The 13,875-nt window shown below is 41.2% G+C and overlaps 1 protein-coding gene across 3 annotated transcripts in view; it reads left to right on the top strand.

Moving 5' to 3' along the window:
- CDH23 (cadherin related 23) overlaps nucleotides 1-13,875 on the top strand; it is a 1,300,862-nt gene that overhangs the window by 829,640 nt on the left and 457,347 nt on the right. For all 3 annotated transcript variants that reach the window (XM_089677099.1, XM_089677097.1, XM_089677098.1), the window contains exon 17: nucleotides 2,997-3,124. In XM_089677099.1, the coding sequence (XP_089533225.1) occupies nucleotides 2,997-3,124 (128 nt within the window). The remainder of the gene's footprint in view (nucleotides 1-2,996; nucleotides 3,125-13,875) is intronic.

Genomic DNA, 13,875 nt, shown 5'->3' with positions numbered 1-13,875 from the left:
TTCTTTCACTGAGACAGTCCATGATGTCTAGTAAACCTTTAGATTGCTACGCTAATAACACCTAAAATTATCTCACTATCCCTAAGCTCACTCCATCAGTCTCCACACGCATCACTAATTTACTAACAGACTTATCAGTATGGATGTCACACCACTTCCTCAAACTCAATCTATCCAAGACCGAGCTCAAAATATTTCCTCTCCTACATGCCCCTTCCCCTGACTTCTCTGTGAAAATTGATGACACAACTAAAAACTCGCCCCCGCATGCCAGGGTGCTAAGTGTTATTCTAGACCCTGAACTTTCCTTTTCCAACCTACATGTAATCGCTGCCCAAAGCGTGCCACCTCAGCCTTCAAAACATTGCCAAAATATGTCTCTTCCTAACCAATGACACTGCAAAGCTTCTAATTCACTCCCTTGTCATCTCTTGCCTCGACTACTGCAACTCCCTCCTGATTGGCATACCTTTACATACGCTATCCCCCCTTCAGCCCATCATAAAAGCTGCTGCCAGACTCATCCATCTTGCCAACCATTCAGTGTCTGCTACTCCTCTCTGACAATCCCTTCAATGGCTTCCATTCACCCAATGAATTATATTCAAAATATTAACAACAGTTTACAAAGCCATCCACAACTTCACTACAGCTACACCACTAATATAGCCTCAAAATACCAACCACATTGTTCTGTTTCATTCCTACCAAGGCCTCCTGCTCTCTAGCACCCTTGCCACCTCCTCCCATGCTCACCTTCAGGACTTCTTCTAAGCATCTCCCATCCTATGGCACTCCCTACCCCATTCTGTCTATCTGCTACTCTGCAGAATTTACAGCAGAATGACAGCTTTTCTTTGCTTAAAAGTGGACAATCTTGTGTGGGTAACAGATGGCAGCCACAAAAGTCAACGCATTTCAGCCAAACTGGTCTTATTGATGCTCAACATTCAACACTGCTTAAAGAGTGCACATTTAATTAGTGTGTAATTAAAACCATATGAGTTCAATATCCTTTACACAAACAAACAAACTGGTAAAACATATAACAAAGGGGAAGCCCACTGGATCAGGGAAAGCCTACAAAGGGTTAAAGTCGGTATGATTTTAACCCTTACATGCATCACAAAAAGACACAGTAGATGCATGCGTTTTATTAATTTTATTTTTTCATATTTGGTACATATTTCATATTTATATTTTAATTTCCCTCAATTTGATATTACATTTATATTTCCCTTTACACAGCACTGTTTTAGCATGCATTTGTGAGATTTATCTGCATTACGTCTACTGTGTCCTTTTGTGATGCATACAAGTAAAGAGTTAGCATCATACAGGCTTTAACCCTTTGCAGGCTTTTCCTGATTCAGTGGCATTCCTTTTTGTTATATGTTGTACCAATGAGTCTGTGTGTATGAAGTGTATTGAACTTGTGTTTTTAATTACACCCTTAATCAATGTGCATTCTTTAAGCAGTGTTTTTAGAGTATGTGTTAGTCATGAATAAGGCCAGTTTGGCTGAAACACTTTGACATTTGTGGCTGTCATCTGTTAACCTGCAGAAAAAACAAGTTTGCAGAGTTTACTCCAGAGTGCTGGCTTTTCTTTGCTTATAGAAATCGTGTGGATGAGGAGTTGGCTGCCCCTGTTAGAGCACCTGTGATAAAGCCAAATTATAACACTGGGAGGTAGTAGCACCTACTTTCATGTATTTGAATTCTGTCCACTTTTAGGCTTTCCTGAAAACCCCTCTTTTCAGAGAAGCTTATCCCACCCCCTCCTAACAACTGTATTTTTTTCCATCAGCTCATCCCCCACAGTTATTACTGGGGATGCACCGATACCAGTATCAGTGCCGATACTGAGCATTTTCATGAGTACTCATGAAAATACTACCGATACCCTAACCGATACTTTGTGGTATGATTTTCATTAATGGACAGCTGACCAATCAGATGACATCTAGTCCGTACTGTCTTCGCTGCAAGGAGAGGAAAGAAACCTATGGGGATTTCAAGTCCCCGACACTTTCTCTCCTCTCCTACCACTGACACTCAGCATGGGATGCCTGCAGGGAGGTTTCTATACTGCTCTTGTGTGAACTCGGGCTATGACAAGCCTGAGTTCACACAGAAGTAGTGGGGAAACCGCATGTGATTTGGACAGGAATCTCATTCCTGTTCAAATCACATACTATTCTTTTCCGTGCAGTTTGCGTCCATTAGCGAAAATCACACCGCACAGTATCGGCAAGTACTTGACTGGAAGTATCAGTACTCGTACTTGCCGATAAAAAAGGAGTATCAGTGCATCCCTAGTTATTACCTTTTGTATCAGTTGACCCTCCCTCTTATATTGTACGCTCTAACGAGCAGGGCCCCCTGATTCCTACTTTATTAAATTGGATTGTAACTGTACTGTCTAACCTCATGTTGTAAAGTGCTGCACAAACTGTTGGGGCTATAAAAATCCTGTATTATAATAATAATAATAATGCAGGAAAAAGCCACCAAACAATCTCCAGCAGTACCTAGACTCCTTCCCATTGCTTCTTGCTGCTCTCTTCTGCTCCTTGAAATAAAGGATATGGGAGAGAAATGATGTACTCCCGTTCCTGTTTTGTGACAGCACTAGTACTTGGTGATTGGCTCAATCCTGTCCCATGAGACTGGAGGAAAGTCTTGGAGCTCAGACAGGATTTCCTATCTTTGCTTCAGCACTCACAATCTATATCCAGTTTTGTTTTCCTAAAGCACAACCCAGCTGAGCAGTGGGGGTGATAATGGAACTTTGCAGAGCACTTTACACATCTTCCAAGTGCAATTTGAGTTTTACTAAAGTTGCTTTTCAAATTACAATTGATTGTTGTGCTTGAAAGCCACTATTCGCATAAGAAAAACATATATAAGGACACACTTTGAATTACCAAAATCACAATTTCTATATTGTATAAATAATTCTTATTTCTGTCAAATTTCTACCCTTTTTTTTAGTTATTACTGTGGTTCGACCCCTGGATTATGAACAAATCCCTAATGGTATCATTACTTTGACGGTTATGGCCAAAGACTCTGGGGTACCATCACTGAACAGCTCTGTACCTTGCACAATTGAAGTCTTTGTAAGTATCTACTAATTGTGTTTTAGTCTGCTGTCTAAGGAACATTCATTATGATTAATTAGGACCTAGTCACATTATTATAATTGGTTATTTTAATGAAGTTATAACATTAATAGCTTCTGCTTATACGACTTGGCATAACTGTTTAACAAATAAAATGTTATGCATATGGCATCCATCATCCACAGGAATAATCTAAAGATTTGTATTTAAGACTGTATTTGTATTTATGATTGAAGGTCAAATGTGTATTACAAAATGAATATGAAAGCAACGTTTTCATAGGTCCTGCTGCAGGTGCTGAAATGGTCCACATAAATGCCTCTCTTTCCAGTAAATCTGTCTATTCATATGGTTTATCTTCCCTTCAACTCTGCATCTTCCTCTACCACAGATGTGCTTGAAATGGCACAACTGCCAAGAAATAGAGAAGCCACAGCTCTAAGATGTTAGAGAAATTTCAACATCTTTATACGATCTTATAGCCATGAAAGTAATATGTTAAATATAAATAATCTTACAAGTATTGGTTGATGTTCTATGTATAGTCTGTAAATACCTATGGTATGTATATGGGTCTTTTGTATTGACTTTATGTACTAGTCAACACATGGTGTTGTTTTATAATAGCTGGTCTTCTATATAAACTTTGGGAAATATTTAGTAAAATACAGGGTATTTACTAATAAAATCTGAAAATGGTAAAACAAATTAGAACTTGAAGCTGTAACTAAAAAATGTTCACTAAATATGGCATATATAAAACTATCTGCATTTATTATTGAGAAATGGGAACTCTCTGTTAGGCAAATGGCAGGACAGGAATTTTGAAACTGAGATTCAATAAGCACAACTGGTGAGTCTGGCTAGGGAATAGACGAAACATACGTAGAAAAAGAATTAAAGGCTAAGTTCACCTCTTACAAAAAAATAATAAATGCGCTTTTTGCAGGTAAAAAAAAAGTACATTTATTATATTTTTACACTGCAACCTGTAATCAGCAGATCACAGGTGTAATACCAGGCTCCTGCAGACTCTCAGTGTGCTGTCTGCCCATATCTCCCATATGGGCAGACAGTTACTGAGTGGCAGGAAGTATCAATGAACTACAAGAGCGCTCACCATCATAGTTCAGTGAGAACTACAAGCAGTCAACCATAAATGTAGTCATTCACAGAACTCTGTGAATGAATGATGCGGCTGTGTGGGCACCGCATGGCCATGCTGTTTTCATATTTTTGTAATTCCTTTATCGATTATCAAAAAACAGATACATCATACAAAGACTAAGAGAAAATTATGCAGTGTAGATAACCATGAACGAATCAAGGAAAAGTGGGTCAAAACAATGCCACGGAAAATACATAGTTTCCAGAAATGGTATTGATCCAATCCAGAAATGGTATTGATGCATACCAATGGATTGAAGGGTAATTGAGAACATAGAGGACAAAAAGCCAGGGACATGATATAGAAAAACATTTCTACGTAGAACTTGCCAGGAATTTGCATATGCCGAGATTAAATTGTATTACACACGGCTAGGGGCAGACTGACAACTCATGGGGCCCCCAGGCAATAGGGGATCATGGGGCCCCTGTGTCCTTGCCCAAACTCAAAAAAGCCTATGAAAAAGGTACCAGGGGCATCTCATGGGGCCCCCTACTGACCCCGGGCCCTCGGGCAGTGCCCGAGTTTCCAAATGGTCAGTCTGCCCCTGCACACGCCATAGTGATCTAAATAACATAGCAAGGCATTGCCAGGATAATCAAGGTCACTAAGGATTAGACCAAGAAGAGATTATTAAAGAAAGGGGTGGGACAGGAGCACAAGGAAGGGACTAAGGAGGAGAGGGTCCGGGAATAGAGTAGGAGAACAGTGGAAGTGGACAATGAAAGGGGAGAAAAACAAATATGTGAGAAAGGGATGGAATAAGAAAATGGGAAGGGAGAGAGCAAATGGACCACAGAGGGAATGAGTAAGTGGGGGAAGAGAGGCAGAGATCCTCTCCCAGAGAGGATACAAGAAAAAGAGAAATCATTCAGAATGCACAAACTCATTAAGGTAATCCTCAGTGTAGACAAAATACTGCCAGGGTCTCCAAGGGTTGGTGAATTATTCTTCTGTGTTACGCAAGGTGGTCGTGAGGTCTCCCATATCCCTAAGCTTGTTCACTTTAGTGAACCAGAGAGACTTCACAGGCGGGTTAGGATCTCTCCAGCAAGAATGAACGCATTCCTTCACAGCATTCACAAGAGCTGAACAGTGAGTGAGGCCTTGTACTTCCCGATGGGCAGGCAGGCCACCTAGTTATCCTGTATATCCACGGAAGTGAGATGTTTAATAAGTCTGGTTACATCTCGCCAAAATGGCCGTGTGTTTTGAAATTGTGATGGCGGGTGTGGGGAGAAGAACCCCTGCTCACTCTCACAGGGAAGGGGAGGATCTGGGAGAGAGCAGACAGCAGCTGAAACATGTTACATGTGCTATCCTAAATACAGATGGAACATGTAACATGTTCCAAACATGAACTTATTCTTTAAGTAGCAAATGATCAGGGAGCTGATCATTTGCTTCTTGACAAATTCAAAACTGTGTATGTTCACTCGTTCCACCGGTTTTTTTGTGTTTTTTTTTTGTGGTTTTTTTTGTAGTATGCTTTTAGGGGCAGAACACTGACAATCACCACTCTGTGCTCAGAGCTGACCAAGATCGCTCAGTTCTTGGGCTTAGAGCAGTGGTTCTTAACCTTGTTGGAGGTACTGAACCTCACCAGTTTCATATGCGCATTCACCGAACCCTTCTTAATTGGAAAAATAAAATATGATTTTTAAAATTCAAAACATAGGTATATATTTATACATAGGTGCACAAAATGAACAAAACCGTTAAGAACAAAGAACAAAACCATTAAAACATGATTTTCACACAAAAACAAAAACATAATAATGAATATTTACTGCACGAATCATATGAGTCGGGTGTGGGTCTTCACCTCTGCCGAACCCACGAGACTGACTCACTGAACCCCTGGGGTTCGATCGAACCCAGGTTAAGAACCACTGGCTTAGAGCAAGAGAGGGACAGCTGTAGCATCACACTGATGCTACAGCAGGGAGGTGAGTATGTATGTTTGTATTCTCACATAGACCTTTAATACTGTCAGGGCAGTTTTCTATATAATTCTGCAGAGAAAGATCTCAGTAAGACTGGGAGACTCTTTTTATTGCTAAAAGGACTATAAGAGCATAAGATAATTACTGAACTTACATCCGTAAAACATTCATAAAACAGTCAGCCGACACAGACTTATGTTGGTGGGCCTTGTGAAATCAAGTAGCAAAGGAGCAGTGAAAGCTCCCCAATCTGAACAAATGTTTGAAGCTTCTTCCAAGCATAGCAGGTTATGAGCAGTGAAAAAGAGTCTATGTAGCATTGATTAATAGTCAGTGTGGTGAGAAAAACCAGCACAAATGAGCAGGCACAATTTGACATCCTGTTAAGACAACTGCATCTCATTAAAGGAAAACTATAGTCACAACTGAGATTGATCTTGCAACATTCCAAGAGGAAAGAGAATAAACATCTGGCCTTCCTGATAATACTATACAAAGCACCGAACACAAGGAATATTAACAGAACAAGAAGGATATGTTGTCCTTAGGGTCCATTCACACAGGCTATCAACACACCCTGCAATCTCCAGTGGTAAGAATCTGGGGATTCCTGCGTCTGAAATAACAGGTGTGTGTGAATAGATGCAGTTGCGAACAGGGGCGGACTGACCATTCGAGCACTCGGGCATTGCCCGAGGGCCCAGGGTCAGTAGGGGCCTCCATGAAATGCCCCTGGTACCTTTTTTATAGGCATTTTTGAGTGTGGGCAAGGACACGGGGGCCCCATGATCCCCTATTGCCCGGGGGCCCCATGAGTTGTCAGTCCACCCCTGGTCGCGAAGCTCATACAATGCAATGACAGGCTGATGCCCACCGCAGCTATACGTGATTGTTCACCTAGCCAACAATTACCTGCGGTGAACATGGTTGGACGCATACAAAACACAGGTAATTGGGTGGCTGTGCCAAGAGATTCTTGGCACTGGAAATCGCAGTGCGTGCTAATCGCCCATGTGGATGCACCCTAACTCTAGTGTTTAAACCTAGAATTATTTATGATGGTAAAACTTGAGGCAAGTCAGTCAACAGTAAATGGCTTCAAACATACTCGGGACAAACACAGATCTCCACTCAAAGAAAAAAGTTAGAAAAAAATAGAAAAACATGTTTAAATTAACGGACAGACTTGATGGACCACTTGGTCTTTTTTGGCCGTCACTTGTCTTTGTTTCTATTATAACATATATAAATCAAAATCAAAAATAAGAATGTGAAATGGCGGCTTACAAGACCTTAGATATGGTGAAAGCAATCATTTTTTCAGGCTCTTTTCCCTTTATATCATCTCCTGGCCTTGGATCCTGGAGACTGGATTTTGTGTGTTTGCCTTTGTCAAATTGAGATTTTTGACACAAATGTAAATCCTGAACTCATAACATATGTGTAAATGGTTTTTCAATTATCTCAAAGTTATCTCAAAGTGTAGGTAAACACAGGAATAAAAATGCAATATAATGCAGCTTATGAGTAACTAGATGTGATGGCTGCATTTGTTTTCTTTTTTTTTCAGGCCCTTTTTCTTATTTTGTTTTCCTGACGTAGGGTGACATCACTTACTCATTGTACTGTGTATATGGAAAAGTAGCGTTATCTCGCTAGTAAGGGACTACAGAACCCCCCCCCCCATTTTCTTCTTCTCCATTATATAGAGGGAGAGTGTTTTGTAGTCCTCAGGAATAGCTGATAACATTTCTGAATGATAATAGTTAGCACAGACAGAGTGCACAGTTAACAGCTTACAAGATTTCTGGCAGGAGCAACATGTATTTTTATACAATTGTAGTACACGTATTGCAAAATGCTTTGAATGGTTTATTAAACAGACCAAAGAAAGCAAATAAGGCTTTACATACACATATAAAAACCCAGTACTGTGAGAACTATATGAGCTTCTGACCCCCTTCTAAGAACGCAAATTCCTTGTTCGTTCATTGGAGAACACAGCTCTATTTTAATTATCACCAGGGTCAAGACAAGGGGATTGCAGAATTGTAGGAGACAGTGGTGTATTTAGTTCTTGTGCTCAATGAGGACAGTTCTGATCCCGGGGTGTATGAGCTATGCCAATCAGTGGGTGGGGTCACTCACCCTGCACATGGGGTACCTTTCTGTCTGTGCACACACTCACCAATTCCCAGAACTATTGCTGGTCTATAACTTGATCAGCATATAGCTCTGGTGAGTTTATTTAATTCATTTGGTGGTGGATTTTTCACAGTGTTATGAAGTCACAGAAGATAATTTGTTTTGGACACTAATTTATTTATTTTTTGGGACACTCAATATATTTATTTTGGACACTTAATATACGGTGATATTTGTGTATATATATGTATTTTTAGCGCATACCCTTATGATAATTAGTTAACAAACTTTACTGAGCTTTTTAGTACAAGTGCATAACACAAACATCACAGTTCAATACATCTGTCCCTAACTCACTATGCTAGTTTGTGGCTGCCCAGGCATACCTCTTTAGGTGTAAGTCCATTACTGGTGAAAGTCCATAGTGTGGCGATTCTCTGTTAAGCCGGTGTCTTTGGGTGTGCCTCTGCAATGCTGTGACACAGCATTTCCAGAAGCCAAAAAAGAAGAGAGTGACCTCGGTACCCAACCTTCCCCCCTTATATATACTTCACAAGGCAAGTAGGCTAGGTCTATAAAGCCCGAAAACAGTACCAGAATAGTTTAACCCCTTCCCCTGTCTGGACCAGCCACCATCTAACTGCCTAATGTAAGCAACCTGCCTACAAGCTGATGCCCTTTCTATGTTCTGATGAGAAACGTTGTACTGTCTGCATCGCTTTAGAAGTGATTAGTCCTTAGGGAGTATCTCACCAAAAGTGACATTTTTGTTGCAGAGGATGCCTAAAATCTGTTTAATATGTACTTTAGTGCAGAGGTCTTCACACAAACAAGAGATGACATTTCTGGGGAGTTCTGTATACCAACTGTGCACAGGACACCTCCAGGTTGCCATATTGCATTGAGTTTACTATTTATAGTGCTGCAGTTTGAAAAGGAAAGGTAATTGTTAATAATATTAAATTACAATATGGCTTGTGTAGCCATTGTATGTTATAAAAAAAATGTATTTGCTATTTTTTTTCCCTTGAAAGTGGAGTTACCTTTTAAATTAATTGTAAGATTTTAATCTGTGGGACCAGTATAAATGCCTGTCCCTTGTGGCAAACAAATTGGTATGTAAATTTGTATAAATTAAATGATCTGACATTTAGGGTGATTATACAGTTACGCTTATTGCACTCCTTCATTGTATCCAGATCTCTGAAAAATGTTAAGAAAACTGAAACCGGTTTCTATGTATTATTGCTAGGTAGAATAAAGCTTACAATTTCAGCTGAGATCTTAATTGCTACTGTATATATTATGAAAACTATAGAGTCTGTAATATATCAGTTTCAGATGGTTTCCGTCTTTATTTTTTATAATGTTAATGAATGTTCTATAGGTGCATGGGGTACATAAAAGTGTTACCAATGTAGCCCATTATAAATCTTTAATGTATTGTTAGCAAGTTGGTTTTTTAGTTTGAAACTAGTCTTTACTGTTACTTTTTTTGCCGTATATACATTTATAATCCAGGTGGTAATAATCTCGTATTTCTAAATCAGTTTCTGATAATATCGCTTGACTTCTCCTAGCCATTCAGTGGACACAATTAATTTGATCTGACAAAAGCTTGGGGAATAGAAACATTTGACCTTCAGAAGCTGGCTCATGCGACAACAGAAAGCGTAACTGGCCATAAAATCACAGCACGACCTCGGGGAGAAAATACATTTGTCGCAGAAATAAGCCCTTGCATCTGCAAGGAAATTGTTGACTTTCTTTTGTGCTTCTTCAGCTGAGACAAATTAACAGTGCAATATTGAAATTAAATAGGTAGGTGGAGATAATGCAGTAGACAAGGGAGATTTTGTTGTAGTCTTAATACCTCCCCCAAGTGCTGTTTGAAGAGCAAATCATTTCAGTCTAAAAACCCAACTTGAAAAGGTCACTGCCATTTTTTTTAAGCTGTACTTTTTGTAGATGTCAGATAACTTTTTTCAGCTTTTCTGACCAAAGAAATTCTAAAACCATGCTTCTGAATTTCATTTAACCACTTGCCTACAGGGCACTTGTACCCCCTTCCTGTCCAGGCCAATTTTCAGCTTTCAGCGCTGTCGCTTTTTGAATGACAATTGCACAGTCATGCAACATTGTACCCAAACAAAATGTTTATCATTTTTTTGAGACAGATAGGGCTTTCTTTTGGTGGTATTTAATCAACATTGGGGTTTTTATTTTTTGCTAAACAAACTAAAAAATACATAAAAAAAAAACAATTTCTTAGTTTCTGTTATAAAATTTGTAAATAAGTCATTTTTTTCCTTCACTGATGTGCGCTAATGAGGCTGCAGTGATAGGCACTGATAGGCTGCACTGATAGGCGACACTGATGAGGAGGCACGGATAGGCGGCACTGATGGGCATTGACAGGTATCACTGGTGGGCATTGATAGGCATCACTGGTGGGCACTGAAAGGCAGCACTCATATATGACACTGATAGGCAGCACTGATTGGAACTGTTAGGTAGCACTGAAAGGCGGCACTGATGGACACTGGTAGGCGGCACTAATAGGCATCACTAACTGGCACTGGTAGGCAGCACTGACTGGTACTGATAGGCAGCACTGAAAGGCAGCTCTGATATGTGGCATTGATGTGCACTGATGGGCACTGGTATGTGGCATTGATGGGCCCTGACAGGTGGAAATTATGGGCACTGAAAGGCAGCACTGATGGAGCTACACTGATGATCAGGGCACTGATGATCAGTGTAGATGTCCCTTCTGAAGAATGCTGCTTACCGGCTCTCCTCTCCTCACACGCTGTCAGCATGAGGAGAGGACTGCCGATACCCGGCATTTCCTATTTACATGTGATCATCTGTGATTGGACACAGCTGATCACATGATAGAGCCTGTGTCATTGGGTCATTACTATGATCTGTGATCCGCTGTGTCCCAGGGAACACAGTACACCACTGATCGCCGCGCCGCGTGCCCCTGGGGGCACACCTGCACAGCTAGAGTGGGAGGATATCATATGACTTCCTCCCAGAACAAGAGAACCGCCGCCCCCCCCCCGTCATTTCCTTCTATGGTGGGTGGGAGGCAGTTAAAGAGATACTGTCCCCTGCTTATTAAAGACAAACTGAGAGTGCCTCCTAAAAGCCTCCTGGCCCCCCAGAAAGATATATTCTCCCATCCATGCTCCCTTGCTGCCTCCCCTTTGCCCTAACAGAGTAGGACTTTCAGGTATGGCAGAGCATATGACCACTTTGATATGATAATGCTTAAAGTGACATTAAACATTCCGTTCACAGTCACTATGGGATTCATTCTCTGTGTTCTGCAAAAACCCTGGTTGATCCTACTGTTCACTGTCCCTCCCTCCTTGTCTGTGTACCCACTGCAGCATGAAATTGTGTAGACCAACCTTTGACACATCTACTGAAAATGCTCCAATGTTCCTTCTAAGCTATTAATTTCCTCCTTTTTCTTATCTGTGCAGTCCACATGACTATAGAGTCACACATGTGGGCATAGACATTCCAGATAAATGACAGCCTACTCCCTCCCTCCTTCTCCATGCACACTAAACAGCTAAACACAATAGGGGTTGGATATTACATGTTGATTGAGGGAGGCTTCACCTCCCTGTTATTCTAAGCACATACAAACAATAGACACAGGCAGAAGGAATGTGAAACAGGCTGTGATCGGCAGAACCTCCCCCTAGATAGCCTACACCACATTTTTGCACAAAAATAATAAATATTTGAGTTCAAATACATATTTGTATGAAGATTTAAGAAATGTATTTGATATTAAATATACATTTTTCCAATGTATTCCAAGGGCTGTTTTTTTCAAACACGTGACTGGCAACAGCTCCTCTCATTGATGTTTCCCTGCAGACAGGCTATGAAAGAACTGGGTAGCATGACCACTGTATATCAATTTTGACTGACCAGTGTGGGTGTAGTGAATGGGGGGAGGCAGTGACATCATCCACCTGGGTAGGATCCAGGATCAGAACTTTCTTAGGGTGGAATACAGTGAGTAGTTGGCACAGAAGCATACATTTTGCCAGGGTGGCGGAGAGAGGGTTGGACCAGCAGACACTGTGACCAGGCCCTTAATGGACAGGCAATTGTGTCTCTTTAAGATATTCAACACAAAACCAAAAATGCGTTATGTTGCAGCTCACCAATCATCAGATGTGGTGGCTGCATCCGCTTTCTTTTCCTTGGCTTTTTTCCTTCTGATTTCAACTGGCCAGCAAGACACCTCTTGTATTAGTGAGACACAACTCTGGATGAATGAGCACAGGAGGCTCCGCAGACAGCAGCATTGTCAGTCTGGGGGTAAGGTAGTGTTAAATGTATTAGCAGATCGCCGATGCCATGCAGGACTCCTACAGACCTGTCAATGTATCTGCTTGCTCGTACTTTGTACGGTCAAGCCAACACTTACTGACAGGAAGAATCAATGAATTACCACATCGCTCAACAGCGCCATGGTAGTTCATTGAGAACTACAAGCTAACAGCCACTAAGGCAGTCGGTACTTGTAGTTTCTCACTCACAGAATACTGTGAATGAGTGATGTAGCCTGGCAGGTGGAGCCCCACATGGCCACATTTTTTTTAAATTTTGAGAGCTAGCGGGGGGAGAAGATCCCCCACTAGTTGTCAAAGTGGGGGATCGAGGGGGGGGTGCGGGGGCCAGTCATTTCATAACTTGTCACACCCTGAATATGGGTGTAATATGTTATGAAAAGGTGAACTTATCCTTTAAAGCTGAACTCTGAGATTAGCAAATACTGTCTAAATACACAGGTCATATGTATTCTTGCGGTAATTTTGGTGTGCTTTCCATATTTCTTCAAAATCTGTACATTAATTCAGCATGAAACTGCTAGGAATTTCCTGTAATAAAGACCGGTCATCGCTGCTCTGTCTCCTTGTGCAGGGTGACTGGTCTTGCATCCACCCCACTGTTTTTTCCTGTGGACCGCCTATAGTGGAAGGTCCTGCTGGGTCCCTCCCACAGCTCTGCTCTTTGCACAGGCTTATGTACAGCACAGTGATGATATCAGTGCTACTTTACAAGGTATTATTTGTGTTTGCAAAGGCACAGTGGCTAAATGGTTAGCACTTCCCCCTGGCAGTACTAGGGTTGTGGGTTCGAATCCCAACCATGGCACCACCTGCCTGGAGTTTGCATGTTCTCCCTGTGCCTGCATGGGTTTCCTCCGGGTACTCCGGTTCCCTCCCGTATTCCAAAGACATGCTGGTTGGTTAATTGGATCCTGTGTAAGTATGAATATAAGTTAGGGACCTTAGATTGTACGCCCCTTGAGGGTTAGGGACAGATGTGAATGTACAATATATATTGTAATATTGGGTAGCTCTGGAATGACCGCCAGCCAGTTTGGTGAAAGCAAAACAGTTTATTTATTTGGATCACGGCTAAACAAAAAGACAGCTTACTTCAGCCAA

This window comes from Staurois parvus, unplaced genomic scaffold, assembly GCF_062004578.1.
Source record: "Staurois parvus isolate SC_StPar_1 unplaced genomic scaffold, SC_StPar_1.0 ptg000177l, whole genome shotgun sequence".
Classification (NCBI taxonomy): Eukaryota; Metazoa; Chordata; class Amphibia; order Anura; family Ranidae; genus Staurois; species Staurois parvus.
The sequence above is the reverse complement of the archived record's forward strand: the minus strand, read 5'-3'. Positions and strand labels throughout refer to the sequence as shown.